This window comes from Megalops cyprinoides, chromosome 7 (genome assembly GCF_013368585.1).
Source record: "Megalops cyprinoides isolate fMegCyp1 chromosome 7, fMegCyp1.pri, whole genome shotgun sequence".
Lineage (NCBI taxonomy): Eukaryota > Metazoa > Chordata > Actinopteri > Elopiformes > Megalopidae > Megalops > Megalops cyprinoides.
This window is the reverse complement of record NC_050589.1, coordinates 14,842,151-14,867,986: the sequence shown is the minus strand read 5'-3', so window position 1 is coordinate 14,867,986 and position 25,836 is coordinate 14,842,151. Positions and strand designations below refer to the sequence as shown.

At 42.7% G+C, this 25,836-nt stretch overlaps 1 protein-coding gene across 3 annotated transcripts; it reads left to right on the top strand.

Moving 5' to 3' along the window:
- The first annotated feature begins 330 nt into the window (after positions 1-330).
- On the top strand, positions 331-25,836 carry LOC118781039 (macrophage-stimulating protein receptor-like). Of its 3 annotated transcripts, none has more exons than XM_036533881.1 (21): positions 331-575; positions 3,693-5,004; positions 11,178-11,354; positions 11,886-12,008; positions 12,345-12,515; positions 12,849-13,000; positions 13,269-13,404; positions 13,790-13,926; positions 15,442-15,621; positions 16,709-16,805; positions 17,220-17,438; positions 17,617-17,763; positions 18,043-18,196; positions 18,606-18,698; positions 19,185-19,394; positions 19,643-19,723; positions 20,166-20,347; positions 20,972-21,081; positions 21,586-21,751; positions 22,794-22,930; positions 23,994-25,836. In XM_036533881.1, the coding sequence occupies exons 2-21, from the start codon at positions 3,760-3,762 to the stop codon at positions 24,223-24,225; spliced, it is 4,149 nt and encodes a 1,382-aa protein (XP_036389774.1). In that variant the 5' UTR covers positions 331-575; positions 3,693-3,759; the 3' UTR covers positions 24,226-25,836. The 3 variants fall into 3 exon arrangements, with proteins under 3 accessions (XP_036389774.1, XP_036389776.1, XP_036389775.1); XM_036533882.1 differs by lacking the exon at positions 331-575 and adding an exon at positions 1,436-1,468; XM_036533883.1 differs by lacking the exon at positions 23,994-25,836 and having other exon boundaries at positions 22,794-22,934.

The following is a 25,836-nucleotide window of genomic DNA, read 5'->3' as shown; positions in this document are numbered from 1 at the left end:
ATGTGCATTTCGTGTAAATCATTCGCTAATTGAACTACGTTTGAACCTTTACTCTATGGAATGACGTTTTCAAATATACTAGCAGATTTTTGTAGTAATTGTTGTTGCAGACAAAATCATGGACTGTGGGTATATTCTTTAATGTTGCAGTGATTTTGGCCATTTGGATTGCTTGACGTCTTCTCATTGTAGTTTCGAAAGTAGGCTTTTCAACATTCAGAGGCAAATGTGAGCTATAAATTGAAAGACCAAATTGCGCAATCATGTACGACGAAGTACCTTCCTCTTTAAGGAAGGGGCGTAGGAGGACCCTGAGTGTTGAAGTGCGTTCATAGACAAACCTTGCTCTGAAGAGGACTGCCGGTTACGGGACAGTTTTTGGAATTAAAAATTCATGTTACAAAAGCAGCAATTGCAACAAGCCTTTAAAAAACAAAAATAGAAACTCGGCATATAAAAAGTACGAGATCAGCAACGTATTGGAGTATTTTCCTGGTGAAGTCTACGTGGGAATTTTAATATGCTGTGAAACTGCGAATGAGCCAGAGGGACTTCTTAAAAAGTGTTTCGATAAGGTACGTACTCAAAAAGTTCATGAAAGGAAAGGTGGTCATGGATGTAGTCTATACGAATAAGTAAATTATTTATTTTGTCATTTCTCTGTCGCAGATGAAAATTAACATCCTGTAAATGACGACTCAGTATCTGGAATTGTCACTGTTACTTATTCTGTATAGTTGCATGTACGTTATTAACAGAATGCCATTTGAAGTAATACTCTGTTTTTAAAAAACTATGGACTTATACAGATTGTTCGTTTCGATTCGTTGTAAAATACATTTTCAGTGAGGTCATTTGTGTGTCTTGAAGAGGCCTTGTCGCAGTAACTTTTATATTATGTCTTCTGACAGTCCTGACCACTTAATTCTTTTTCATGCCTGCCTCACCGTTCACAGTTTAGTAATTTAGGCTTTGGTAACTTGGGAGAGGGGGTTTCTCTGCCACTTCCATTGTCTAGTTGTAAAACGGATCTAGAAATTAATTATAATGGAAAGGTCAAACAAATTATTTAACTCTGGCAAGGAGAAGAAGTTGGAGTTTGTTAAAAGCTATGAGAAACAAGAGTGTGAGGACGTCGCTGAGAAGGGGTACAGATTAATCAATGGTACATCCGTTTGTGCTATGAAAAGATATAGCATTCTGGCATCTACCACTGGTAGGATTTTTATGTCCAAGGTTCTGGGACAAAATCCAAAAATAGACTGCAGTTCTGTTGAACGTATGTGCAAACCTATTTTCACTTTACTTACTAATTCTCATGCAAGGGTGTGACCATTTTGATGGATGTACATGGATATGCTTTCAAATGTTTCAGCTCGGTCTGGTTTTAGCTGGAGTACTCCTGGTAGAACACTTCCCTGTAGCTGTGATAGATCTGTGACGCAGCCATGCCCAAACAAATAAGAAGGTGGGTGTGAGAAAGGACTCAGTTACTCACCTACTCATCATAGATTCGCCAGCCGAAAGTCACGTCTTAGTGACGATGCGACTTGCCAGCTTTGAGACAGACACAGGGTCTCCAAGGAAAATAACCGTTTCACATTGAGCATGAAGTCTGAGAGCATGTGCAACATCTCTTGTCTGCAGGTTTGGGTTCCTTGGACTGGAATAAAATATCTATGAGAACAGACTGATCACACATTAACAAACAACAATAGTGATTATTTTAGTACTTTTAGTGCCAGATAACTTTTGTTTTTATCCAATGGCCTTTTTGTTCTGAAATGAGCTTTGCCATTACTTAACTGACAATATCTCGAATTATGTTTTGACTCAGTGCCCTAGAAGTTTTTAACTAGGATTAAGTTTCTGAGGAGTTGTCATTGTTATTTGTATGAGCATGTGTACTCACTTCTGTATTCTTCTGTTGGGATTAGTCTTTGAACCTGGTGGATTCCTTGTGGAGAAATGACTTGCAATATGTTTCATAACCCGAGTATGTATGAATTATTGATTTTGGATTTGTGACTTTCGAAGATCCACTCTTGATAAGACTCAACAGCATTCTTATATGAGGGGTTGCTCTCAGGGGAGTATATTGGCAGTGTGTTACAGTAAGCATTTAAGTGATGTGATAGTTGTGAAAAGCATGTTGGATTGTAACCAGAATGCAGAGTGGAGAGAGGCTTCACATTTTCATTTGGTTAATTAATGGTTCTACAACAATTGCACCAGTTTTCATATACCATTTACAATGGAAATGCCTGCTACATGTCACTAGAAGGAAACGGCAAGATAAAGAGTCATTGCAAAATATAGTAATATGTGTAAGTATGTAGTATGTAGCCTCATAAACCAACTGGGTTGTTTTTTATGTTATATTTAAAGGACATGATATTTTTGACAGTGTGTTTACCTTACTTAATTCAAATAAAACTGATCCTGCGAATGTTTTGTTTCTTCCATGGAAATATTGTCTCGGATTTTGTCCTCAGTTGAACCATTTTGTTGTTTAAATAAACACTTGGAAACACCAAAGAATACCATAGTTATTACCACAAATGTTAATATTAGAGCATGGAAAGTTAGTTATTGTTGACCTATAGTCTGTATTCTTTTAGAAACTTTGAGAAGAATGCTGTCTGAGGGACTGATCAGCTCTGTTGCATTGACTAACATCCATACGGGGCACACTGAGTGCGTGTTTCTGGGATTAGTTTAATATTTACAGATAAATCCTCAATGTTATTTCATGGTCATTGTGAGCTTTAGAAAAACTGAGGAGGCCAGTGAGATGATGATTGAAGTAGCTCATAAATATTTGTCTTTATTGCCATCTCTATGGAAATTGAACATGCACAATGCTTGTCACGGTCAAGGGGAAACCAGGACAGATGGAAAACCTGATGAAAGACTTTCCAGTAAACTCTTCAGAAACATTGTTCTTTTGTACATTTTTAACTTACACTGCTTAACAACACTGGCAGCTCAAGACATGCACTTTTAGTAGAAGCTTATTCTAGGTGTAAACAAACACTTGGATGATTATAGTATTTTCATTTACAGCAATCTTTGGGTTTGCCTTCATTGTTGACAGAGGTCTGAGATATACCATGTACTGTAATTTTTTGCTCCAGCAGGATTACTGAGCACTGTTTGTTTCATCTGCCATATTTCTAAGTGCGTGTTGGAACATTTGTGCTCTCCTTTTTCTAATTTTGACAGCTGATTTACTTCTCTGTTTCCACAAGTTTGCCCTGGTCATGAATTCTTGACCAGTGAGTGACCTTACTCAAACAATTTATTCTGGCATAATACAAAAATTCCCACACTCCCTCGTGGACTTAATATAAGGATCACATTTTCTTTCACAGCTCAATGCAGAATAGTTTTGTCATGGATTATGTGTAATTTGTTGTTTATGGGGATACATTCCCTGTATGGGTGAGAGCGTGAACCGTCTTTGTTTATGGGTTAAGCATTGACTAAATGAAAATCGTTATGATCACTGATTACTGAACCCAGTAAATCTGAAGTTCGTTCATATCTGACCACTAAATGTTTTATTTACTTTAGTGAAAAACCTCAAATATTTGAGCCCTATTAAACTGGAACTGTGCACCCCTAATGTTATGCAAGAAACATTGTGAACTTTGTGTTGGTTTATGTCCCATCTTTTTCTTTCCATACAGACCTCTGCCTGTCCTCAGGATGATGTGGAGGAGGAGCCTCGTTTGTCAGTCTGCCTGTAGGTAATGGATGTTGCCCGTGTCTGATCGGCTCCCTTTGCTCAGTGTGGAGATGGTTCCTAAGGCCAGGCTGCTGGTGTCATGGATCTGCGTACAAACTCTCCTGGCCACGGCCCTTGGTATCTGTCCTATGGCACCTCGCAGAGCTGTGAATTTCTCTGTCACCTACAATGTGTCATACTTCCAGGCAGCAGGCTCCATACAAAACATTTTGGTTAATTCACAGTCTAATGAGGTCTACGTGGCCTCTCGGAATGTTATTGAGGCTGTGAACTCCAGCCTGGTGAAGATCTGGGACCTGCGCACAGGACCCGTGGGCAGCCCTGAGTGTGAAATCTGTAGCTTGTGTGACATTGAAATGGATCCCAAACATTTAGAGGACACAGACAATGAAGTCTTGCTGTTGGACCCGCAGCCCTATCTTCCTTATTTGTACACCTGTGGGAGCTCTCAGCATGGGGTTTGTTATTTCCACGAGCTTGAAATAGATGGTAGACGGCCCTCCTCTTCAAAATGTCTGTTTAAAAAGGAGTCTAACTCCCCGGATCATTGCCCAGACTGCTTGGCCAGTCCTCTTGGCACCAAGGTCAGCATTGTTGTGGAGGGGCAGACTGCCTTTTTCTTTGTGGCGGCCACAGTGGATGAGCGTGTGACCAAGAGCTATGGCAGGAAGTCCATATCGGTGCGACGGCCTCTGGCAACTGAGGATGGCTTCGACACGGACGTGCACGGCCTCACCGTGCTGCCAGGTCTGCGCGGGTCCTATCGCATCGACTATGTGTACAGCTTCTCCACGGATGAGTTTGTGTACTTCCTGTCCGTGCAGCGGGAGAATCCGGAGGTGGGGTCCTCGCGGTTTCAGACCAGGCTGGGTCGGCTGCCGAGCCGGGACTGGGAGATGTGGAGGTACAGGGAGGTGGTCCTGGAGTGCCGCTTCGAACCCAAGCGGAGGAGGAGGAGCGCGAGCTACCATGATGTGATCTACAATGGGCTCCAGGCAGCGCACTTCGGCAATGCTGGAAAGGAACTCGCAGACGAGCTAGGCGTGGAGGAGACAGACGACATCCTCTATGGGGTGTTTGCCGTGACCAGCGACACAGGGGAGCCCACTGAAGACTCGGCCCTGTGTGCCTTCCCCATGGACCATGTGAACAGGGCCATTGATGCCGGCGTGGAGGCCTGCTGCCACTCCAGCCCTGAGCAGCTTTCCCGCGGCCTCTGCCACTTCCAGGCCTGCGAGAGCTGCCCACACGAGGTGAGCCTGTAGCAGGCCCTGTGGAAGCTGCCCGATCACAGGCAGCAGCCAGCCTCACAAGAATAATCAGCTGGTGGTATAAGATGAAAACACATAAACATTCACAGGCTCCACCCCTGGTAGAGACACAGTTGTTGCTTAGAAGAGCACCATGAAAAAAGTCTATCAATATGACCACATACAGTAGATGTAAGAGTATATGGTGAAATGCAGCCATCCTGACAAAGGTCTGATTAGGAAATATACATTGCCATGGGATTGACTCATGAAAAAGCAAGTCAGGCAGAGGTCAGGTTTTAATAGAGGGAGGGATTCCGACGTGTGCTGGCAATGCTTAGATGGAAGCTTGGACGAGTCTCAACCAGTTTTCGCACCCGAAGGGGTGGATTGTGGAGACTCCTTGTCCAGTAGCCAGCAGGGCCAGAAGTGTTTTTCACTAAAGCTAAAGTTAAACTTTTGCACTCTTTTTTGTAGAGTGCTTAATGTTATGGTCCAATTGGTTTAATTTCAAAAGAAGCACACTTAAGAAAATTATACATTTATTATAACCAAAGCATACGGCACATGGGAGTTCCAGATGTGTGAATGCCAAGTGAATAACTGTAGATACGCAACTTACGAGCAAGTTAAATTTGAAATCCTAAAGCTACTGCTACAGCTACTGTCCGAGTTCCAAGTGCATATATTAAAATCATTGAAAGTAGAAGTCACACAAACACAGACCAACATCCGGTCTTATTTATTTATACAGCTGTAGATTTACTGAGGCAATTGCACCTTGCCCAAAGGCATGACAGCAGTGCCCCAGTGGAGAACTGAGCCAGCGACCTTTCGTTATGAGCCCTCCTCCATACCACTGTGCCACACAAGTTGTGGTCTTAATTATTCATTAAGTGTTAATCCTGTTGTATCAAGTCTTTTCAAATATTTTTCAGTTAGCAGAGGAAGCCCACTGTTCCTCCTCCTCACTGTGCCTTGTACACAACTGTCACTTAACTTAAATGTAGGGTATACTGGAAACTGGATTTGTTGTAAGTTCCTCTTATAAAAGCCATTGCTGAAACAATGTTTTTGGAAGTAACAGCATGGCCAAAATGCTGCAGTGTGTATTGCCAACATTCAGTGCAACAGAGGGACAAAATGTAATGCTGTTTCCGTTAATGGTGAAGTTTGTACACAAGTTAGACATGCTTTAATGAGCTGCTAAGAGGAAAATGTTTTCCCAAGATGGTGCATCTGTGGACATACATTGGTAATCCACTCTGGACACTTCCACAGATGGTCTTTAGAAGACTGTTCTCCACAAGTGAGCTTTCCAGATGCTTTGCGAGAGTAGGTGACTAATGGAGCTTTAGTGCGGTCAGTGATATGTGTTGAAAGAGATGCCTCTTTATTCTCACAAGTTCACCCCATTAGCTGAATGGTTATTTAATGCTGCTTAAATTCATTGCATTCTGTAACGCAGTGCCCATTAATTTAGAATTTCAAAACCCTTTACATAAGCAGACACAATGTTTATGCCTGTATCTATGGTACCATCCAGCAATAAGAAAGCAGCAAGGTGCAATGTTAGCTGTTGAAACCCACCCACTGACTTCAGGGCAGATAAAGTGCATATCTCTGGAATGTAGAGGGAGTGGCTTTTCTGTCAGTTTGCTTTTTATGAGTTACTAGGCACACGTCTGGCATAGACCAAACATGTGGGAGAGGTCTCGTGAGGGGCCTTCACCAAGGAGCATGTGCAGTTTCTCGCTTGTCTGTCTCAGTCTGTCTGATTTACTGCTGTGGGAGGGATCGCAGTGAACGTTCAAAGGTAACCAGGTGCATGTGATTTGTCCACACCCCTACTCCTCACCGCCCAACCCCACCCATTTGCGACCTGCGTTCCGTACAGTTATGAGTTACAGGAGAGCATGTCTTCACTGTAGTAAAGGGATTGTATAAGTCTCATTTGATGTGACATCACTTTTATTCCTTTCCTCATTCTTCTAAAGCAGCAGCAGTGAGCTACAGGGTGGTAAAGCTAGCTGTGGACGTGGAGTGCAGTCTTGGTGGTTCATCAGATTCTTTCCTCCTTAGGTATCACTGCATTACTGTGGTGTGAGTGTATTCCAGTGGGCTTTCCCACGGAAAAATCAGAAAGGCCCTTCGAGGTAAATGGAGACCATTTATACGCAGACAGCGGTGGCAATACATGGAGATCTTTTGCAATTGTAACCCTCTGCGTGAGTGGCCATTTTAGCAGATTATGGGCATGCATTTAAGATGGCTGATTGGATTAAAGGTAAAATACTGAAAAATGGAAACAGCTATATCCCTTTTACTTGCCCCTAATCCCTCAATATTACTGGGATTCTTGTACTGTATGTAGAAACATACACAAAATGTGATGCCGTGCAATACCTTAAAATATATAAGCAAGATACAAATAAACCAAACTTATGGACAGTGCATCAGGAAGAGGTAAAAAAACATGACATGCATGAATAAGTTCAGATGTCATCAACCGAAATTCGGGGTGGATGGAATTTTGTCCTGTTTATGTGTTTGCTGGATCGTCACTCAGTATCATGATCAGTTACTGTGAAACACTGTTGAATTACTGGTCTGTACGATGAGCATCTTTCATGTATGTGTCAGACCTGTCATGCTAATATGCTAACAGTCTAATGTTGACATTTGCACACGTGTAGAGTTTCAAGGCTCTTGCAGTTCTTATGGTAGCTAATTAAAGAAATCCATTCGTTATGCTGGCATTAACCTTCTTTCAGCGTTCAAAACAGAGCAACTGAGTTCCAGTTCGTGATTTTTAAAGGCAGCTGTTGGATTGGTCTGATGCTCTCTCTGACACACAACGGAAAAAGGACTTAAGTGCTCAGTTAGTATCTGTTTAACAGTGATGACAGAGCTAAAAAAAGGAAGCAGCATGTTTGGGGCCTTTTGCAAGGAGGTGAAAGCTGGTCGACTCTGTTATGCGTTCTGCTCTTATCAGTCAAGCGATTTTTCCAGTCCTCCGAGATGTTCAGATAGCGTCTGTTCCTCTTCTTTGTAATCTGACGTTAAAAACGCAGGAAGTGCAGTGGTAAGAGCGGTGCGTTCCGGACGTTAGGGTTGTGTGTTTGAGTCTGTGCTGAACATTGCTGCTTTACCTTAGTAGAAGGATACGTAAACGCTGTCTGCTGAAAACCGGAGGACTAAACTAATTTTTGGCATAACATTTTGCTAAAAACTGAATGGCCTGGGTTTTCTCTGCTCCCTCCATTAACTGTAAACTCTACAGGGAGCGGATAGTGCTTTGAAAGGATTTTAACCTCAAGTGGCACCACACGTATGAGAAGAGGAGTCCACCATCTGGAGTTTCTGTTCGCATTTAATATTTAGTAAGCTGCCGTTTTGCAGCATTTAAGACCATACCTCACTGCCACAGGCATAGTTATTCAGTAGTCAATCGTCTGATACTGCCGATGTACAGCAGACTATATTAAAAATGTTTGAACTGTACACAGATGACCGTTTTATCGGTCAGATGATGGTGGTATAAGAACACTTGTGTTTGAGTGAGGAGAACAGGGAGCATTCAGTTTAGGTTGCCAAGAGTGCTGTGTTGGACGGCTGTCGAAGATCATTCCTCTTGACAGAAACGAGGTGCTGTGCCGTAGACTCAACAGTGTTCCCTGAGTATTTTGGTTGGAAGCAGAAGCCACTTAACATCTGTTTTGTATTTACCTCGGTGTCTGCTTATTGAAAAATAACAGAAAACATCTGTGGGACATTATGGTCCTGAAGACTCACACCCCTTCCCACCCTCACCCCCATTGTGTTCTACTTTGCCCTGTTCCTTAGTGTCCTCCAATCTGGACCAGAGAACATTCCGGGACTGCGGTTGTCCGTCACATCCACCCCCTAGAGCACTTGCAGCTGGAGCAGATTGCTTCCTGCTTCCTGTGTACCTCACACCTCCACTTCCTGTGGGGATCAGTGCAGCCTGTGGCTCATGCTGAGCGATTACGATGGTTAGGCCTGCTGGAGCTCGCCCCAGCCTGCTCTGTGGCCCGGGCACATGTCCTGTATCGTGTCTCAGAGGAGACACTTTTAATGCTAGCATGCCTTTCCTTCCTCTGTTGGCTTTGCAGTGCACCCAGATGAGGAGAAACCACGGAAACACACTCACCTGTGCCAATCTTCCATCCCCTTTTTGTCTGAACATTTTTCATTCTCTCTGACTCTCTCTCTCCCATTCTATTTGAGTACACAAAAAGGGAAAAAACACACGCATCAAGACATCTGTGTGTTTAACTTGCAGAGTGTTTTGGAATTAGGATTTTTATCTTCAGCATTTTGTTGCCCTTTGCTCTTGCCACTCCTTCGAGGAAATTATTGCAAGTGTTTCCCTGGAGTTGACATGTTCATGGACAGGACTGAAGGTCATTGAAGCTCTATCGTACTGAGTGTTCAGACTGTTCAGTGTTCAGAGTGTTCAGTTCAGTTCATGTAGGACTGTTCATCAGTGTATGCACACTTTACCACAAATATGCCTGTAGCTGCATGCTCTTGTAGGGTAGGACATTAGTTGCTAAGCAACATTGCTCAGTTTGATGTAGTCACGACATGGCTTTTAGGTTGGTTATGCCATTGATATTGAAATTCAAGACTGGTTGCAACATTCTTTTTGGTACACTGCTCTGCAGCATTCTATTTGGTATGCTGCTCTGCTCAGTTATGCAATAGTGAATTAATGCACCCTTTGTAAATATGCCCCAGACAACATGTTCTAGAATCAGAGTAACGTTGATACCATTGTTCATCATACCACTGTGAGTCATCTAAATTATTGTTACATTGGTGTCGATGGCAGACGTATGTGTACTCCATTGTCTACATAGATCTGGTTTCCGGTTTAGAACAGTGTTGCCTCAGTTTAATAGTAAATTGATTATTCATTCTCAGATCAGTTAGCTCTCTTTAAATTTATTTTGCTAGAGGAAGAACATTTGTTGGTTTTGTAAAAGTCATTTTTAGTGTAATATCTTCAGGCAGATAAATCAGTCCTGCAGACAGTTGCCTCTTGAAGCAGGAAGTTCTTTGCCTTTGGATGTTGGCCAGCCTTATGGTTTTATGGTTTCCCTCATTTATGAACATGAGGTATTTGACATGCAGTTAAGATATCTAAAAAATCAGCAAGCTGCCTTACGTTGTTTTGGTAAGCCTTAGGACACATGCCTGTCTCTTTTTAGTCATGTCCAAACAGAGGTTGTGAGAAATCAAGATGGAAGTGTTGGGTTAATTTCAAGGAGATTAATAACAGGGGTTTGTTCGAATTTCCAGGGAATGTTTTTCAAACAATGTCAGACCTACCTATGCACAAGACTAGATTTAAAGAGACCAGGCACTGCTCACTGGCTGTTAAATCTAGTTGTTAAATGTTATTGCTACCGGACCAATCTGTGAGACACAGGTCAGTCTGTGGGGGCACAGACATTTATAGGGCTGCTTCCTCCATGCTGTTGAGAAACATGCTCCTTCAGGAAGCGTACATGTTAGAAATGTCTGCGATTGCAAAGCTGTCAGATTCTCACAGTGGCTTATTGCACACTGTTCATGAACCAGGTGATTTACATCTCTGTTTAACAACTAGGCGTGGCCACATAATGACTGGGTTTCCACAGGGAGATCACTGAACAGCTCACAATAACATACATTGTGAGCTGTTTTCTAGGGCATTTCCCACAAATTGTTGACAAGCAAGACAAAGGTGCACATTCCTGGGATTGAAATGTTGAAATGCGTTAAATAGTTTGAAAATTATTAATAGGATATTGGTATACTTTTTAGCTGTACATATAGTGTGTTGAGTATTATTTCTACTCCATTTCAATCCATTGTAAGTGTTTATTGTACATACAAAGAATAATTAACAGATTTCCTAACTCCTATACATTGGTCAAAAGTGAGTGGGAACATGTAACTTATTTGAAAACACGTCTACACATATAGAAAACAAACACTATCTATCTGTAGTGTGGAGACATGGGCAGGTTATTTCTCTGGGGAAAATGCAGCCCCATAGACGGTTTTCCTGTTTTAACCAAATGAGATGTCGCTCTGTGAATCTCAGTGGTAATCCTCGCTGATAACAGCTAATCATGTTACTCGCATCATTTCCTTGAAAACAGAGCATGGAAAACAATGCTACCTGCGCTGAGAAGCCCACCATGGTATCACAGCCCTACTACAAGGTGGACCTCTTCAACAGGCAGATGAAAGGTGTCCTGCTGACCTCTGTGCTGGTCACCACAATTGGGGACAAGACTGTGGCACATATGGGGACCAAAGATGGACGGCTTCTGCAGGTATGGCACAAGGAGTTTGTCACCTCTGAGTGACAGTCCGTATGAGGCTCAACACACCCTAGAACACAACCACACACATAACAAATAACAACTCTTAGCTGCTGCTTGAGTGGCTGTGATTAGATATGAATTTTACCTTTATGCCAGCAAACTGCCTGGAACCAGCTAACAATGCCTTCTTAGTAATCCTGAGACTGTTGCTTCCTTATCAAACTGAACTAGTTCGTAGGGGATGGATCAATATGTGAATGTTTAATTTAAGTTGACTCTTTTAGTTTTGTTTCCTCTTTGTCATGGTATTCAGCGGCTGGCTGTCCTCAGCAGCCAGTTGAGATTTGAAAAAAAGCAATGCCCAGTACAGATACATGGGCACACAGTGACCACATAACATGCTTACAGTTTTGCTGTAACATTTACAGATTTCTAAAATGCTGTTGTAGTGTCATTACAAAATTATTTGTTCACTAACTAGTTGTCTGTAAGCACTATGACGATTGTGTTCCATCATTTTCCCGTCCTATTGCTCCTCAGGTTGTCCTAAGAAGATCCAACCCAGTCATCTTTGCCAATTACTCCCTGGCAGAGAACCAGAAAGTGTCCCCAATCGCCTCTGTGCAGTCAGAAGACTCCTTGCTGTTTGTGGTGGGAAACAAGGTACTGTGATTTCCTACAGAAATGTGTGCACAGTAGAGAGAGAAAGATGCAACAAAGGATGCAATGTAATTTGATCTGAAATTGGGATTATTACAACATATTGTGACATTATTTTCATTATATTTTGAGCATTTTTCTTGTTATAAGAAAATCTGTGTGACATGGGTTGTGGATTGTATTTTTCTCTCACATTTTTAGGTTATTAATGAATAGTTTAAGTGTGTTGAAGGTAAAATGTGAGGCCCAGAACTACATTTGCTGATCTCTTGTGCTTATTTCCCATTGTGCCATTCGGCTCAGAGACAACGCGAGTGACCCCTCTTCTCTCTCTGACAGATGTTCAGCGTGCCGCCTAGGGGCCCGGGCTGTAGACACTTCCTCACTTGCAGCGCGTGCCTCACCGCGCCTGCATTCATGGGCTGCGGCTGGTGCTCGGAATTTTGCTCCTGGCAGAAAGAGTGCAGCAGCAAGTGGAATAATGAGACCTGCCCACCTGTCGTCAGGGAGGTAGGTCTTTTCATCTCATTTGCGTTGATGACCAGGGGAGACAAAGGAGGACTGAGGTGCAGCAGCTCGCATAATTAGCAGCAGGGATGATTAAGTGCCAAAATTGCGAGTTGCGTGAAACTGCGTCTAGCTATGAGGCAGGGGTAGGCACTCCTTGTCTTTCGCAATAAGTTCTTTAGGATTATATTGACCTCAGAGAGTTAGGACCTCCTCACACTACAGTTCAGAATTTTGTCGCATTGTTGCATTGTTCTGAATTTGACTGCCGTAAGGCCCAGGCTCACACGTGATGTTTTTACGCTGCTCGTTTAACATCTGCTGTGTGATGCGCAGTTCTTCCCAAAGATGGCACCCCCTGATGGTGAAACGGAGCTTACATTATGCGGTTGGGAGTACCCTCTTCGACCTGCCATCACACCCAATGCTTACCTGGTGAAGGTGGGACAGACTCCCTGTGAAGTACTGGGGAAGAGTAACAGCACACAGTGAGTAACATGAAGATAGAAGTGCCTTCTATACCCCACAGACTCCGTGCACTGGTAGTTTAAATGGGTTTTGATTTGAACCCCTTCTGTGGACTAGTCCAATACTCACAGTAACACTTTTTCACAATGTTGTGGCCAGAACATGTGGACATGCTGTAAATGGTCATGGTGCATAGGCTTGTTGTGATGTACTAGTATGTACAGTACAGGAATGGGGATGGGTGTTTAAGCTGAAGGGATCTGACTAACCCTGATCATTCACCCCCAGGCTGGTGTGCAGGATTCAGCCTACGGTCATGAAGGAGGACATGCCCGTCCTCATCACTGTGGAGGTGCACGAAGGGAAGGTGGAGGGACACTACTCCATCGATGGGAGAACCCAAATACAAGGATTCACCTTTGTGGTAATACACTACTTCAGTACAGGTTCAAAAAAGGAAAAATCAAGAGAAGTCCACACTATGATCTTGTCAAAAAATTATGTTGAGATACAAAAGGTATAAGTGAAAGAGATGTTTTATATAATGACAATACTGCACTTCACTAAATACTAAGAACAAAGTTAGTGCAGCATTGTGACATGGATTTTGTGTTTGTGAAACTGTTAAGTGGGTCCCAATTAAGGGAAAGCTTCCCTACAAGTCCATGCCAGAGTGGTACCTAAACCATCCAGCCAACCACTGCATTTTGAGCGTGGAGTTTGAGACTCCTGTATCGATGGTGCACCTTTTGACTGGCCCCTTCTGTCTTCCCCCTCCCCACCTTTTACCTCACCCCTCCCTCTTCCAGGTGCCTGACGTCACAGAGATCACCCCCGACTATGGGCCACTAGTCGGAGGCACCATGATCACGGTGAAGGGGCACCACCTGGGTGCTGGAAGCAGCAGGAGTGTCACTCTGGATGAGGTGCCCTGTCAGTTTGAAAGGTGAAGGCCAGCAGCCGTTGCATTGTTCACACATCAGTCCATTAGTCTGGTCACTTGCTTTCTGTTCACCCCACACCTTGAATAAGAATTTGCTTCATAAATGCTCCCTCGGTCAGCCTGCACTGTTCTTAGTGCTTGAATTATTATTATTATCATTCACTAACATTTAGGCAAAGACCTGACATGGAGTCACTAGTGTAGGGTGGCAGTGTGTTTACCTGTGGGAGACCTGTGCATCTTGTCATTGTGTAAAGATATGGTAATGATACCTTCTGAAATTTTAATGAAGAGTTTTGAACTTCTTGCCTAACAAATGGAATGTCTGCCGGTTGAGCCTTTTGGTTAGGTTTGCGAACAAATACTCATTTAACATTTATGCTCATCCAATGTTTATGTGAACATCATGTAGATGTCAAGTATTTAACCTCTGAAGAAATTCTGTCAAAGCACTGCCCTCTGCCTTATTCTGTTTATTTGCTTTGACAGCTATAGCAATGGTTTATGTAACATGTCACAGTAAATAGTTTGAAAAAGAGCATTGCCCTCATTAAGCACAGCTTAATTGTTTTAAATTAATACAAAGCATTACAATTTCAGTTCAATTTTATGTATATAGCGGTTTTTACAAAGGGATTTTGTCACAAAGCAATTTTATAGAGATCCCAGTCCTGAACCCTCAAGAACAAGCATAGAGCAACAGTGAAAAGAAAATTGCACCTGGCTCAAAGGGGGAACCTGTCTACCTCTGGCTGGCACTGGACAGATTAATCAGTACACATACAACTTTATCAGTACACATTATGATTACAATAATTATTTAAATATTGCATGTTTAGGCTTGCATACTCAGTTGCCCGATGACAAGATAAAAATGCTAAAGGAAAAAAAAAGAACAGGAAAAAAGCAGCCTGAAGGGGACCAAGCACCACAAGGGTCTGACCTCCACACTACACCAACCACATGTGCCGCATATCTGCACAATATAACTGAACCCCATGGTTTCAGTTTGAACAATTCTACAACCACCCTGAAAAGAGAACAATCAGAAGGTGGTCTGACAGAACTGAAAACACGGTTCCACCCACATACTGGGCAAACTGTTGTAGTAGTAATCATCATTCTAGCCAAACCAAGACTGTTTTCCCACTACACCTTCATTTTGGAGGTGTCCTGTCTAACTTAGGCAGAGTGAGAGAGAGTCTCATTGAAACAGAAAAACCTGTATGTACTTGGATTGTTAAAATGAAAAGTGTTGGGAAGCTTATCTGTCAATGTAGTTGTTCAACACCATCACATAATCATATAACCAGGGGAAAGTCAGGATTAAAACATAAGCTTGTATGAATGGGAAGAGTTCTCCCTGGGCCCGTATTTTAATCACTGGCCTATTTTAATCATATACTTCCTTTTCTATTTTGGTGAAATGTGTTCAGCAATGCACAGAAGTACTGTAGAGCATGAAAAATATCTTAGAAATGTGGTGTTGATAGCCTGTCCTTTTCTGTCTATTCTCAGTGTCTCAACAATCAGCGGAAATGTGTCCTCTATCGTCTGCCTCTCAAAGGGTGTGGGGGGAGTGAGAGATGCCACCCTGAAGGTGTATGTTGACAAATCCAGGCTGCCCACCACCACAGTGTTCCACTACAGGGAAAACCCTGTAATCACCCAGGTGCTCCCATCTTGCAGCTTCAACAGGTAGGAAGGGGTCACCAAAGGGGAAGGGGCATCTAGGGAGCTACATCTTCTAAGGAGGAGCTACATCTTCTAAGGCTAGCGTTAATACATTGCAACACACTTCCCTGGAGGAAAGTACAAGTTTCACACTTTTGATGAGATAGCAATGATTAGCAGGTTGTGGGCCGTTCTCACTGCTGATGGTGCATTAGCATGTGTTGTGGGGGCAGAACAGTGGCAGACAACAGGCCTGATAATTTAAATTTTGCAACTGATGACCTACAGGGACAACTTCTGTACCAGCAGGGCTTCTAGACCTGGCTTTAAGAGCCCCTATAACCATCATGGGCAAAAATATCAGTACCTCGCCTTGGTGATGGTCGAGCAATGCTTTATGATGTTTCTCCCCAAGAAAAAGGAAGGGTGAGATCAATTTGATTGGTTGACAGTAGTACCTGATGTCTTGCGCTCCACTTGATTTGCTGTCTAGTCACCTCATGAATATTTAAAATGTGATATTGTTGCAGTCATTACCTAGGCCCCCTTGTGACTCTTCAGCTCATGAGTTGTTAAACAGAGAGTTGTTGTATTAGTCTTTTCATATTGCCAAGATGTTAGAATATGAATGTATTCTCTAGTGTGTGACATGAATTTACCTCATTTACTGACCTGGAAGCTGTGAGGCCCCAGCTTACAGCACAGGAAATGGGAGGGGTTCTCTGGGCTTGTCTAAGAATGAGTCATTCAGGCAGCAGGTGACGATGCTGCCAGATGCCTTACTGCTTTGGATGGTTGGAAAAGGGTGCTCAAATTACAGTGGTGCACCCACATGAAAAATGGAAAGCAACATGTTAAGACAGTATTGTGTCACATTCTCAGTTGAATGCAATGTTTTAACGGCAGCATGTGATAGTTGCACAAATTTCCCAGTGGAGTTACTGTCACACGCAGTACGTCATACACACAGTTAATCCCCTTTTGGATGAAAGTTAACTGCTGGAGCATGAATTCATCAATGCCCAGGGATCAATGCCTAGGAATGTTTTATTTTGCTGGGATGCCACATTGTTTATAATGCTTTGTTTATTTCTTCTCTTAAACTATGAAGAGGTTCCAAGATCACCATCACAGGGAGGCATCTGGATTCTGTCTACAGGCCTGTCATTCGCTTTACACCCAGTGGCCAGCGGAAGACTGTGTACACAGTAAGCATCACTTAAGATGCATTTTCTTATGCTACAATACTTAAAATCAGTCATCTCTTTGCAGCCTAAAGTAATTCGTATGCTCAGGTCTGTTTGAGAAGATGCTGTTCTACATACAAATGGCAGTGTGTTAAAGTGATAGAGATGCAGCACTTGTGTGTCCAGGGGGAGGAATGTTATGGTAAACATATTTTGACTAAGGCTCTAGCTAGGCATCTCCTGATGTTTCAACAAATATTGTGGTAGTTATTTACAGAACTTTTCCGTATCCCTCTTCGCTCCTGATATAAATTTGCATCTGAATTTCTGTGGCTTACTCGGTTCAGTTAGTGTGGATAATACATCATTGGACTTCAACTCCCAGAAGCCTGTGCTTCCGTATGACAACATCTTTGTGTTCCTCTTGTGTGCTAGTATTGTAACGGTACGGTGAGTCCTACGCGGATGGAGTGTGTGACCCCACGATTTCCTAAGGAGGAGACAGAAAAGGGACAGCTCTCTTTCGACATGGATGGAGCTGTTGGACTTTGGACCCAGGACTTCACATATCACCCTTACGCTGCACCCATCCCCTTCGAATTTGAGGGCAACACGTTGCAGCTGTATCATGGGCAAAATGAGGTGTCCCTACATGTAGGTTCAAATCTCTCTTTCTGCACTTTTAGAGGAAAAAATACACAGATACCAAGTTGGTGAGATCAATGACCAAAGACTGAATCAAGCCTTGTTAAAATTTTTTTAAACATGAGTTGATGTTCAGATTTTGAGCCCGTTTTTCAAGAACCAATGTAGTTTTTGCATTGTTTTGCAGCACAAGAAATTGAATCTTGTTACTTCCTGCATGAATATCACCATGACAGTGGGGGGAGTGGACTGTAAGGCTGAAGTCCTGGAAAATGAAATCACCTGCAGGATTCCCAAAAACCTGACCATCCCCGGCAAAGGTCTGCCTGTGATGGTGAGCTTTGGGCTGTGCTTTTGAAGCTTGTGGGGTAGAAAAGCTGTTTATTTATTTCCTTTAGCTAAAATGTGTAGATGTTTCTGGAACTCCAATGAGTGCTGCATACTTGGAAGATGAATACATTATTAATACAATTTACTGGAAGTCTGCAATATTGGTGAGTTGCCAGTATTTCAACCATTATTAAAGAGACTGAGACAAATGAACAGGGACGCTGCAGTCCTTGTGGATAACGTCTGACTCCCTGTGTTTGAATGATGGTATCCTGTGTGGCAGGTCTATGTCAACGGGCAGGAGCATTACGTGGGCAGGGTTGTCATCGTCAGTAACAATGTTGTGGTAGGCATGGTTCTGGGCGTTTTTTTCGCACTGGTGACGGGAGCTGTGATGGCCTTTTTCATCATGAATCACATGAGGAAGAAGAAGAAAGGTGAGAGCTGTTGCTGTCTATGCTGCAGTTAGACTTTGATGCACATTTTCTTTGGCAAACGTGGTGGAGATATTACTGGTAATAAATGTTTACTGGTATCCAGCCATCTAAAGAAGAACAAGCATTGTGCAAGCATTGGTTATTAAGTTGGTCTTGATTCTTCTTTTTAATTTAATAAGTATACAATAACAAACCTCTGTGAAAGTGTTCAGTTGGACATAACAAGTGCAAAGGAAGTCAATGGTCTTTATATTGCAGATCTGTAAATGCTTAGCATCTCCTACTGCACACTTCCCTAGTGTAAGCACCCAGGATGCCACCCAATATTAAGCAAGCCAGTCACTTCTTAAAGCAAACATCTTAAAAATAAGTCTTGTGAGTTAAAGTAACACACTTGTGGAACTTTCAGCTGCCCTGGCGGAGAACCGTCTGTCTTATTTCTCCAACCGGACCAGGAACAGCAGTAATTCAGACCCATCTCCCGCTGGTGACTACAGACGAGGTGAGACCCAGTGATCCATGAATCAATAAGTCTATCCATACTTGAAGGTCCACATATTCATCTGTCTCAATGGCTTGCCTTGAGAACCATAATATATGTATTTTTAAAAATAGGTCTGATATTAGGAAAAGAAATAGGCTCCTGAAATCTGGAAATAGGTCTGAACTTGATTATGTTTTCACATAATCAGGTAATACCATTTAATATTTTTATATCTTCATATATTTTCACATAACATGGAAGATTTGGGTGTGTAGTTTAAAATGCTTAGAAATGGCTTGTGAAACAATGAGTGACCATGATGTAGATCAGAATGTGAAGAAGCTCCAGCAGAATCAGAGTCCTGGTAGCTCCAAGTCTGAAACTGTGGAGTCATGGAATGTTTTGTGTATTTTCACATCCTAGTGGGCAGAGACAATACAGAGGAAGACAGAGGACAGAGCATTGCAGACTAACCGTGTCTGTGTGTTACCTCCCTGCCCACAGAGCTGTCCTCCAACAGGACATCTGGGTCAGGAGCGATGGCCTTCGCCGGACTGGCCTATGCCAGCAGCTTCGACACTGTGCTGGTCCCCCTCATGCACCAGGACAAAATTTCCATCACCAGCCTACGGCCGGAGCTCCTGGAGGAAGTGAAGGATGTGCTGATCCCGGCCGAGACGCTAAACGTGCAGCACCAGAGGATCATCGGGAAGGGTGGGGCTGCTGGCAGAAAGACAGCTTTTCACTCATTAAGTGAATGTGGTTCTGAATAACTCCTTTGTGCTCTCTCTGACACTGGCTTGCCACTTTGAAAAGCCCTCATGTCTCCCATTTCTACTAATGTGTTAAGAATTACCTGGAATCTTAAATCCTACTAGCTAATGTAGATTTAGATAAATTATTTATTCTGTTTATTGTAAATTGTGATGATATTGTATCAATGAGATATTTCCTCTCTACAGGTCACTTTGGGACAGTGTACCATGGCTATCTCACAGACCAGAACAACCAAGAAATCCACTGTGCAGTGAAGTCCTTGAATAGTGAGTTAATTCTTTTCTTAATCTGGGAGTGAACCATTTTGATATGAGTGACACAACAAAGACCAATGCAGGAAGATGAGAAACAATCTTATCAGGAAGCTATGTAAATTCCAGGGTTACTTTACACCCGCTGTCAACTAAACCTTAGACTTCTCATTTATTTACACAGTCGCATCGCTTGATACCATGTCTACACACTTAAGTATTCTCTCACTGCTGTTGTAGGAACTAATTACAAAGAAATCTGACATAAATAATTCAACATCATGATTAGAGATGAGTCTGAATCAAAACACATATTCAGTGTAGACAGCACTCAAGCAAATGAAAACACTGATATTGACTAGAGGTCTGTAATTTGTGGCTCATGGGAGTCTAGTGTAGAATTAAATCTTACGGTGTGTCCAAAGAGATCGTCACAAGCTCAATGGTGTCATTGCAGGGATCACAGATGTGGAGGAGGTGGAGCAGTTTCTGCGAGAGGGCATCCTGATGAAGGGCTTCCACCACCCTAATGTGCTCTCCCTGCTGGGCATCCTGCTACCTCAGGAAGGGCTCCCCCTGGTGGTGCTGCCCTACATGAAGCACGGCGACCTTCGCCACTTCATCCGCTCCGAAAAGAGGGTGAGCCTGTCGACTAGGGGGCGGAACTCTCACATGGGTCATGGTACAGAAAGAAACAACATTTTAGACTGTGGTTTTGATCGTTGCACAAAACATTTGGTCTCAGAGATATCCCACAAGATCAGTTTGAATACTTCACAATAGATAACTGAAGTTTCGTATCTAAAGCGTTTTTTGGGAATAAATAGAGAATATGTGGGCATGGGAATAAATCAATTGTTAAATATGACAGGTGGCTTTTCCCCCCATGGCCATGTTTAAGAAAACAGCTACATTCTTCCAGATTTAAGCTCAAAACTGACAAACAAGTCCTGACAGAGCTCATTGGGTTGGGCTGACCCTACTGTTGTGCAAACCGGTTTGCTGCTTATGTTACCCCTCACTTCTTACTTATTTTCTTAAGTAATCATGAAAATAAGTTAATCCTCTGCCTGACAGGGATTTTTGGTTTTAATCTGTCATTATTAGTAGCCCAAAACTGTTGAACCTGTTTTTAAAATAACACACTCAGCTGATAGAGCACTCTTTGTGCTCTATCAGCTGGAGAGGGGGGGGGGTCTTTATTTATCTATTTATTTATTTATTTTTCATATACTGAATAGACTCCTCTCTATCTTTTCCCAGAATCCCACTGTGAAAGACCTGATTGGCTTTGGGCTTCAGGTTGCCAAGGGGATGGAATACCTGGCCCAGAAAAAGTTTGTGCATAGAGACCTTGCAGCACGTAACTGCATGTGAGTCTTGGCCCTGACACGCACTCCAGTAGGGAAGTAACTACCTGGAGATTCCTACCAGGCCAGCGCCCATGTGAACAATCCATGTTCCACTCCTACAACCACTGCAGCTTTAGATCAAATCACCATCAGGGGGCTCTCATGTACCTACTGTTCCATAGTATCTTGAAAAATTAAGCTTTATAAAAAGCTGTAGTTGTGCTTATAAACAAATTCTTTAAACAAAAATGAAATCGGTAAAATCTTTGAAATGTTTATCATGTCATAAAAAATATATAATAATATATAATATAATAATATGTAATAATAAAAACTATATTGTATTAATGCATATAATAATAATTATTATTATTATTATTATTATTATTATTATTGTTGTTGTTAATATTTTTGAGCATTTGATTTATAAATGAACCCATTGCATAAGTATTCATTGGGAAATAAGTAAGCACATTCCAAGGAAGCCTAACACTGCAGGTGCTAACTGCGTGGTTCCCTTGGCAGGCTGGATGAGTCATATACTGTGAAGGTGGCTGACTTTGGCATGGCACGTGACGTTTTGGACAAGGAGTATTACAGCGTTCAAGACCAAAGAAAGGCTAAGCTTCCAATCAAGTGGATGGCCATTGAGAGCCTACAGACACAGAAGTTCACAACCAAGTCAGACGTGGTGAGTCTAAACCTCATGGGAATGTCTGGCTGGCTTTGTTTCTCCGGTCAGATACGTGCCTATTACTTGCACATCTGTTCCTGTCAGTTGTGCTCCTGGACAATCAAATAAGTCTTGCTACAGTACCTCATCTGCTATCAGCTCAGTCTGTGTGTGCCTCAGGCCCAATAAGATGTGTGCTTATTACAGTATCTTATTTCCTGTTAGCTCTGCCTGTATGCCCCAGACCCAGCTGAAGGAGTTCGTATTACATATATCACAGTTCTATAAGTGATGTCACATCACTGGCCTTTACCACCCCAGATTTAAATTATGAAATGTTTAGTTTTGCTGCACAGTTCACTGTTTGCTTTGAAAATTGAACCCTGAATTTTCCATCACTAATAGCAAGATAGCTCATAATATTTTCCTCATGTATATTGCTACAGGTTTCATTACAGTTAGGTTGTCAGCAAACAAGATTATTAGAGGGATGATGAAGCTTTTAGTTACTCTGCTAGTCATTTGGTTAAAGTTACCCATAAAATTAACAGTTGCATGCATTGTAGCCAATAACATAGCACAAACAATTTCTCTTCAGCATGGATGATGCATCACTATGATATGATAGTGCAGAACTATAATAATGGATGCGTGGTTGGCTGCTGCAACTTGGTTGGCTTGCATCACCCAGGTGGGCACTATACGACACAGTGGTGGTGGATGAAATCAGTTTCCCCTTTTTTTAGAGTGTTCTGAGACCCTTGTTAAAACATAAGCCCTGTATGAGTCAATGTAATATTGTACTTCCGTCCCAATTAGTGTAGCTCATTTCCTCTTGGACCAATTAGGGCAGTGTCATTACTGTCTGTTTCAGTCTGCTGAATCCATTAATCCAAGTCCAGCATAGCTGTGCTGTAAAAACCTAAAAGCCTGATGCAAAAATGAACTAATGCTATGACCCTGTGGTGCAGATTTGTGCCAGTGTATGACTGGCAGTGTAATCACTCTGAGTTGGGGTTATATGCAACCTGACACCATTTTTCCCTCCCCCTCCCCACAGTGGTCCTTTGGAGTCTTGATGTGGGAGATGCTGACCAGGGGAGCAAGCCCCTATCCTGAGGTGGACCCCTATGACATCACACACTACCTGCTGAAGGGGCGCAGGCTTCCTCAGCCACAGTTCTGCCATGACTCTCTGTGAGTGACTTCTTTGATGTGCTTTTTAAAAAGTTTTAGCATTGCATCTTTGAATTCAGAGTTTAAGCAGAGGTCAACCCACTCTGCATATCCAGCTGCATCCCGGTTTTCACTTTGCTGGAGTCAGCCGTCACTGCAGAAACTGAGTTCGACTTGAGGAGCACTCCTACTGTTACAAGTTATGAAAATGGTTTGCAGACATCAAAGATATTCAAATGTTGCTGCTTACAGTCTCAGCAAATTGCAGAGTACTCCATGCTTTCAACCTGTTGTGAATTATAATGTATTAGCTTAGAGTTTTACATTTCACACTGTTTGTACTGTGTCTATCTGGTAGGATTTCACTGGAAGCAATTAAGGTAAAGGACTTTGCTCAGAGGAACAACAGCTCTGTCTTACTTGAACTAGACACTGATGACCTGCAAGTCCAAAGTCCAGTGCTCTAACCACTGTGCAGAAGGCTGCACTTAATGAATGACTGAAAAGCCATATGGTTTCCTTGTGGCATTGCTTGCATTCACTCAGTAGTTCCCTGATACTGGGGAACATTACAGTCTCAGAATTCAGAGACAAATCAGAAAGTGAAGCTGAATAATGTATAAACTCGCTGATAACCTGCTTTCCCAACAAGAAGAGATAAGTGTATGCTTGTGTTTACTATACTGTATTTTACTTCAAGGAAAATGAATGTAGTGGTTAAATATTACTTAAACATTGAATGGCTGTAGCTTTAAACATATAGGTTGCACTTTACGTTGGTTTAGTTTGGAGAGGGGCTACTTTGGTGCTTGTAGGGCTTGCACCTGGACTGGCAGTAACATTAATCCATGTGGGAATGTTAGTGTTGGTTGTTTAGCTTGTTCTATACCGTGTGATAATCAGGGCTGTGCACAGACTTTCTGGAGGCCAGGGGCTCAATATTAAAAAGGTCATAACTTAGAAAGGCTGACCTAGAAGGTAAGGTCAAGGTAAGGGCAGCCTCCTTCCTCCCCCAGGCCCGACCCCCTGGCACATATGGCCACTGGCAATTTCATAAGATAACCAGTTTTTCCTGCCCATTCAGGTACGCCATCATGCTCCAGTGCTGGAACCCTGAGCCAGAGATGAGGCCTACCTTTGCCACCCTTGTGTCAGAGGTGACGAAGATCCTGTCTGGCATGGAGGGGGACCACTACATCAACCTCAAGGTCACATACGTCAATCTGGACCAGCCCCGCCCTTATCCCGCCCCACCGGAGTCTGCCGATGAGGGCGGGTCTGACAGTGCAGCTAGCCCAGGCTCCACCTCTGCCTGAGGGGCCCAGCGATGGACATTTACATTTACATTTATTTATTTAGCAGACACTTTTACCCAAAGCGACTTACAAAAGTGCATGGACATGGGGCCACCAGCGCTCAGAACAGCCAAAACATGTATCGTGGCACGGGCCATGTGCCACCCCCCCATGCCATGATACTCCACTGGTCAATGGAAAGAGGAGCCGTCCCCTCATGAACTTGTGCTACGTGACATGGCATCAAGTGACACTCAGTGGAATGGCCATAAACTCATTTCAAGAGAGCGGTCACCTCAAGACTGCCTTGAAAGGGATGGTTGACACCTCTCAATCTGTGTTTAATTCTGTAATGCGTTTACATTGTTTGCTGCACTTTGTGTCTTATTTGCTGCAATGTGTGTCTTAAAGGGATGTTATTTAGTTTTTTTTTCACAGGAACAGAGGGGGCTGTTTGAAACCTCTCTTGTCCTCCTCAAGTGCAAGCAGCATAGCAGGAGAAAAGCTACGCTAGGCTAAAGCTAAGACTGAAGACTTGAAGTGTGGATGTACAGTATATTTGGCTCAGGAATTTTGTTATAAGAATATGTTTTTGTATTTCAAAATTGATTGCTAATTTTATAATTGCCCCTACTGATTCTAAGCACTCGATTCTGGTCCAGAGATATGTCTGAATAAATACACTGTAAGTACTAGAAAACACAAATGAGGTGGACTTTTGTATAGTGCATAAAGTGCATACATTTTGCATTCCATATTCATTTTCTCTCCATTACTCTCAAAGGCTTCTTATTCTCAGGTTATAGGGGCAATAATGCTCTGCTGTTACTTGATTAACTTGTTGAGCATATGCTAATAGGAAGTAGCGCTGTGTTTCTCAGGGTGTGGTTACAGCAGACAGATTTCCCTCACCCTTGTGTGACAAAGAGAGCCGTGTGTGACTCCTTACTGGAGACTTTGCACAGTAAATAGTCAAATCTCAAACAGCAAACTGAAGCCATTATCAGGTGGCTATTCTCCAATCAGATAATGCCTGCAGAAATCTTTTCTTTTACGTGACCAATCTGTCTGGCTACGTGCAAAAAAGGCACATACACATGTGTGTACGCACCGACATGTATAGATTTGCAAGCATGCACTCATGCACAGCCTTGAATCAAGGGAGATAAGCTAGCTTACTGTTTATCCTTTCTCTCAGTAGAGTTTCTTTCCCTGGGAGGGGCAGCAGTGTGAGATTATGACAGCAGGCAGGGCCTGGCTAACTTCTTCCACCCACTGTGAAAGAGTTGATGTTGAGTTGACTAAACAAGTCTTCTACAGGTTAGTTGTTTTCTAATGTCTAGCCCTCTCTGGCAAAACATGCATAGGCTTGAAGACCATCTCATAAATCTGTGTGAAGACTGACTTGTCAGGGTTTGTGACAGAATGGGATCTTTTCTGAATTTTTTTCTCAGCACATCTGAAAACTGCATGTCCCTATGTCCTTTTGAGCACCCATGGAAATCACTCACTCACACACACACACACACACACACACACACACACACACACACACACACACACACACACACAATCACCAGTAGGTTATTATTTAAAGTGTGACGGACTGAAAATGAATTTAATTTTCATGCT